Source organism: Eucalyptus grandis, chromosome 7 (genome assembly GCF_016545825.1).
Source record: "Eucalyptus grandis isolate ANBG69807.140 chromosome 7, ASM1654582v1, whole genome shotgun sequence".
NCBI lineage: Eukaryota > Viridiplantae > Streptophyta > Magnoliopsida > Myrtales > Myrtaceae > Eucalyptus > Eucalyptus grandis.
The window spans coordinates 49,289,806-49,295,570 of record NC_052618.1 but is presented as its reverse complement, the minus strand read 5'-3'; the positions used below and the strand labels follow the sequence as shown (position 1 = coordinate 49,295,570).

The 5,765-nt window shown below is 37.2% G+C and overlaps 1 protein-coding gene across 1 annotated transcript; it reads left to right on the top strand.

Moving 5' to 3' along the window:
- Nucleotides 1–3,913: 3,913 nt before the first annotated feature.
- On the top strand, nucleotides 3,914–5,765 carry LOC104454007 (60S ribosomal protein L44). The gene is made up of 4 exons (XM_010068697.3): nucleotides 3,914–4,017; nucleotides 5,047–5,226; nucleotides 5,369–5,443; nucleotides 5,533–5,765. The coding sequence occupies exons 1-4, from the start codon at nucleotides 4,015–4,017 to the stop codon at nucleotides 5,590–5,592; spliced, it is 318 nt and encodes a 105-aa protein (XP_010066999.1). The 5' UTR covers nucleotides 3,914–4,014; the 3' UTR covers nucleotides 5,593–5,765.

Genomic DNA, 5,765 nt, shown 5'->3' with positions numbered 1-5,765 from the left:
GTTTGCTACTGAGTTTCACGTCTTCCTCTTTTTCGTGGCCATCGTTCTAACGTACACAACACATTATGCACATGGATTGTAACCATCTAATCACGGACAGTTCAAATTTTCTTGACTCGACCTAATTGGCAATCCCTTGCACACACGCTGTGTTGGGATGAAAAGTCGTCCCAATTTTTTTTCATATGTTAGAAAGGTTGTGTTGAATTTGTCATGGTGGTAAAAAAAATTGGGTAGATGCCATTAAATTTATTACGGTGGCAGAAAGTTTAAGACAATCATCATGTCACGTAACTTTTTAAAAATTATGTTTAAAGAAGACCATTCCTTACTAATTTTGAACTAAGGTATGGAGATTGAAATTCAAGGTACTTGTTCAAATTGGGGTAAGGGACTCGATGTACACTGGCATATAGGACCCCAAAGCAATAATTAACATGCCTAATAGAATGCATTCTCCAATTGGGGTATGGGGAACAATTTGACAAAAAGGTGCCTTCAATTTCAACTAACCAATTAGATAATTTGATCTTCAACGGTAATTGTTCCCTCCAAAATTGTGCCTTAAGTCTCGATTGATTCATTAGTCAACTTGGTTATCAAATGATGATTGTTCCCTAAAAACTGTGAACCTTTGATGTTATCAATCTTAAACATTGAGAAAGCTTCTTGATATTCTTTTAATAAATATTGCCAATATTTATATTGGTGACTGTCTTTGATTCGTCACCCTTTTTAAACAACTGAACACGTGGTATGAATGAGTACCATTGTCAATCCATATATATTATATCAATCCCCTCATCCATCGCTTGTATTAACACCCATGTGATACGCCCATGACCATCTATACCAGTCCAATGCCATGCTTGCACTAAAGAACTATATTTCGAGGTAGAGCAGAGGACTGAAAATCCTCGTGTCACCAGTTCAAATCTGGTTCCTGGCACATGATTAATTTGTATGAGTATCTATTCCATAAATTAATTGATATCTACAACTTAATTGATATGGATCGACATACATATTCATTAATAGTATAGATCATGATACATCCTTATCCATCTAGGTATCTGGAACTATATTCCTTTATTTTATAGCTGAGGAAAATTTCTAGAAAGAGTATAAAAAGTATCTGTGCCAACACGTATAATCCGTGTTATCATATTCATTCACGATAACTTAATTAGATTGCTTTATAAAATTGATATGCTAAGCGATATGATTGACGGTCATCCGTCATCGAATGGAAACTCCCTCTTCCAGCGTCCTTTCGAACGCATGACATCGTTTAATGCGCCAATTTTACAAATCAAGTCCTCAATAAATAGTTTCACGGAGTCGGTGGGCAAGCGAATTGGATAAGACTGTTCAAAGGGGCGAGTGGATAAGATTTTACTCGCCAGAAAGCTCGATGCGAAGGGTTAGGTGTCGGGAGTCGGTCGGAACTGGCACCACGACAAAAATTCCGGTGCATATAATAGTGAGTTCAACAGATTAATGACGATCAATCGACTTTAAGTACTATTATTAGGAAGAGGTCGGATGGGGACGTGTGCGAGGACCGCGAGATTTGACGATTTGGAATTGAAGATTCCAATCAGGACAGGTCTAATTAATGAGCCCCTACCCCTTGATTGGATTTCACGTCGGCAATCGTGGCTAAGAGCGCGGGCAGGCCGAGCCCCCGAGCCCACCGAACCCGGGGGTGTATTTTCGACCGATTGAGATGGGACCGCTCGAAGGTTTGCTTGTGCATCCGATGATCCGTGCCACGTGGGAACATCGTTAAGACGAAAGTGCTAACCGGGACCAAATAAATGGCAAAGATTGAATGGTGGATGTTTTGGCTGTTAGGTGACTAATGGACCTATGTTTCTAGCTATAAGGTGCAACATTAAAAGATTCGATCAAGAAATAAATTGTATTTATATTAATTCAGTTTTGAAATTTTTAATAAAATTTGACTTTTAAACTTCTTGACAATTTGTCAATATAATCATTTCAACAAATTTTAGTCAAAAGTCTATAACATAGATACCGATTGTCCTTTGTGCTATGATTAATTCCAATGCAAGCAAAATATGATTTATCACTATTTTATTATTTTATTCTATTCCTTTCTTTTTTGATAACTCTAGGCCGGCGAGGACCTAGGCCCTCGCTCCCTGGCTCATAGTAGGGGAAAGAAAAAAAAGTAAAAACAAAAAATATGTAATAAAAATTCAGAAAAAGTAAAAAATTATTTGTGTCGGTATTGAAAATGTTAATGAACAATCATCATTATAGAATTTTAGCTAAAATTGGTCAAATAAACTATATTAACAATCCATGAAAAAGTTTTTAACTCAATTGATACGGTTGAAAAGTTTTATACTAGATTGGCACAATTATAATAAATTTATATATATATTGTATTTTCCCCCCTAAATACTATCCAAATATTTTGGTTCTATTCTCTTGGAATTGCACACGTTTTATGTACTTGTTTACAAAGTTTGACGACGGTGAGATTGAAGGATAAAAAGTCAAAATTATATTACCTCGATTAAGTACATGCGTTGTTCGATATACGAGGAAAACTATTTTCCTTGAAAATCATCATTTTTGCTGCAGAGAGATACGGACGCGTAGATAGCGAAGTTTCCTTTTATCATACTTAAGATTCATCGTAGACAGCGAACGCGCAGTCATTGAGAATCGGATGTTTCATCTTAACATAAGAGCAAGATGCACGAAACTATACTCGAGCTCTAAGCTAAGTAAACAATCTGTAAAATAGATTTAAATATACATATATATATATATATATGTATATATACATATATATGTATATATATGTATATATATGTATATATACATATATATGTATATATATGTATATATATACATATATACACATATATACATATATACACATATGTGTATATATGTATATATATACATATATATATTTATATATATATATATGTATATATATACATATATATATTTATATATATATATCTATATATATATATATATATAGATATATATATATATATAAATATATATATATATATATATATATATAGATATATATATATAAATATATATATGTATATATATATATATATATATATCAGGCACAAGATTGCTATTGAATTTCTCTAATCGCAAAGTTAACCTATTGGCCATTCCAAAGACGCTGATATGAAGTCATTTGGGTCGGAGGAAGTTCTGCCTTCTTGTAGCTAATTTGCTCAATTATTGTAACTATGGTGTCTTAAGGTGCCCACGATGTTACAATTTTCTAAATTGATGCGACATGGGATGTCTAAGCATGTTGTTCTGCTCGAGGCTAGCTTGATGATGGCGACCCTGAAATTTTTGTAGTTAAAAGCGCAATTTGGTTTTAAAATTAGGAGGACTAAAGTTTCCAATTTGATGCTTAGTCGAACATCAATCGATTGAGAGTGGGTGAAGACTTTCATCAGTTGGTCCGCTAAATTTTCCTCAATAACTTTGACCTGAAATTTAAATTTCTAGTGGGCCTACACAAAATGATTTTTAAGCTCGATACTTGACTTGGCCCGCCTATGATCAAGTTTCAACCTAACCAGCCTAGGTTTTTTTTTTTTTTTTTTTTTTGGCTATGTATACGCTAGTGCCAATGCCAAATGCATGCATTCTCTCTTTTATTTTTAATTTTTTTTGGGAAAGAACATATGCATTCATAAAATGCAATGTAATGTTTTTCCTTTACTAAGATGAAATTTTGACCACATCATTACTCATTACCCTATCGTGGGCCCCACCATAGCCCGCTGGTCATCCCTCGTGGGCCGAAAGAAAATGTATGGCCCGTAGACATACAGAGGCCCAAGGTTAAATGTCTATGCTGGGCCGAGCTCAGCTCCTAAACTATAAAACTGCTGTAGAACCCCAAAAACACCGTCTTATTCTCTCGATAGCTAGGGTTTTCTGCCGCGCAGCTCGAGCAACAGAGAGGGAGAGAGACAGAGACCAGTCATCATGGTAAGTGAATATCTGCTTCTAGCCATTGTTTCCGAGCTCCGATGCTCGTCGGCCACGGGACGTGTGCTTGATCTCCCGTTCTGGTCGAGAACTATTGTTTTTTCGGTTCAGAAATTGAAGATGAAAGTGGAAGGGACGCGCGATTGCCGCGTTAGAAACTGTCGTCTTGTCGTGTCGATCCTATGGTCCCGTGTCGATGTCGCTGCGTAGTTGATGCTCTTCGCAAATCCATGGCTTCACCTTTAGCGGGAGAGTTTTAGAAGAGCGAAGGGTTTTGTGTTTGAAGCTTTTGCCGGGATTTTATGGGTTTTTGTGGTGCTGTAGTGCTAGCGAGTTTTAGTTGCAGCTAGAAGGAAGAGGGCATGTTCCAAAATGAGATATTTTCCAGCTGAACACGATTCCCTTGCCATCGTAGCTTTGTTTTTAGATCTTGGTCGTTGGATTGACTCGCTCCTATTGGTGTCCCTTGTTGTTAATCTCTTTATCTCGTGATGTGCTTTACTGTAATATACCGGTCCTCGTCAAATTGATGTACTGGTAGATTTTCTGTAGGCCTATAGATACCGTGGTATTGGGTCGACTTTGTTGGTCAGACTAGAAATATAGAGAAGTAAACAACGATTCTAAATCGGTTGTTATCTGAATAATTTTGTGCTGGAAGGAACTTAATCTGCTTTAGTGCTTAGAGAAAATTTCGTGCATTCTAATCTTTTCTCGAATTAGTTTTACTTTTCCGAATTTTCGTGCAATTACTCGAGGAGCTATTTGATAGAAATGCGGGGGTTGTAGTTATTGTGGCCTCTAGGGACTAGGGAGGATTTTGTATCAACTTAGATAGTAGGGTGCAAAGCGCCAGGAGTGCTAATCACTGTTGAGACAAACTCAGAATGCATATTTGATTGCTACTTTGGCCTCATCTTCCCCTCTTGATTATGAGTATATATGTAACCCTGTTACACCCGAGTCTTACTTCTGCCAGTATGTTATCCTAGATAAGTGATTGAGATTGTCTTTGACCCATGAACACAGGTGAACGTTCCTAAGACGAAGAAGACATACTGCAAGAGCAAGGAGTGCAGGAAGCACACCTTGCATAAGGTTACCCAATACAAGAAGGGGAAGGACAGCCTCGCTGCCCAGGGCAAGCGGCGTTATGATCGCAAACAATCAGGGTATGGTGGCCAGACCAAGCCTGTGTTCCACAAGAAGGTAAGGATGTGACAACCCAGCTTTGACATCGAGTTCAATGAGAAAGAGTTTTATTGGGAAAGACTAGAGTGATTTTCTTTTTAAGTTTTTACTGGCATTTCAAGTTGTTGACACTACGGTACTGATGCCTTGTTTTCCTCAGGCAAAAACCACCAAGAAGATTGTGCTGAGGCTTCAATGCCAGGGTTGCAAGCACGTCTCGCAGCACCCTATCAAGGTTGGTCAAGCGACGCTTCTCTTGTTCCATGTTCGATTAAATTCTTTGCCATTTTCTGATTTGGTTTGTCGTATTGGTTTTTTGTACAGAGGTGCAAGCATTTTGAGATCGGTGGAGACAAGAAAGGGAAGGGAACATCTCTGTTCTAGGTCATTAGAGTTTTTAAGCTGCTTAGCTATTCCTTTGTGTTGGATTATGTTGTTCCACCTTACTTTTGTTATGTATTTCATGGAAAAGACGCCGAAGTGTTACAAATTACCCATGATATTCCATCGGTGTTACGTCTTTTGAGTTTGATAAAATCTTCAGGCTCTTTTATTTA

Bases quoted from the DNA above. Each gene is read 5' to 3' on its own strand.
- LOC104454007 (XM_010068697.3), top strand. The intron at 5,227-5,368 runs GTAAGGATGTGA...TGTTTTCCTCAG, and splicing joins AGCCTGTGTTCCACAAGAAG to GCAAAAACCACCAAGAAGAT. The intron at 5,444-5,532 runs GTTGGTCAAGCG...TTTTTTGTACAG, and splicing joins TCTCGCAGCACCCTATCAAG to AGGTGCAAGCATTTTGAGAT.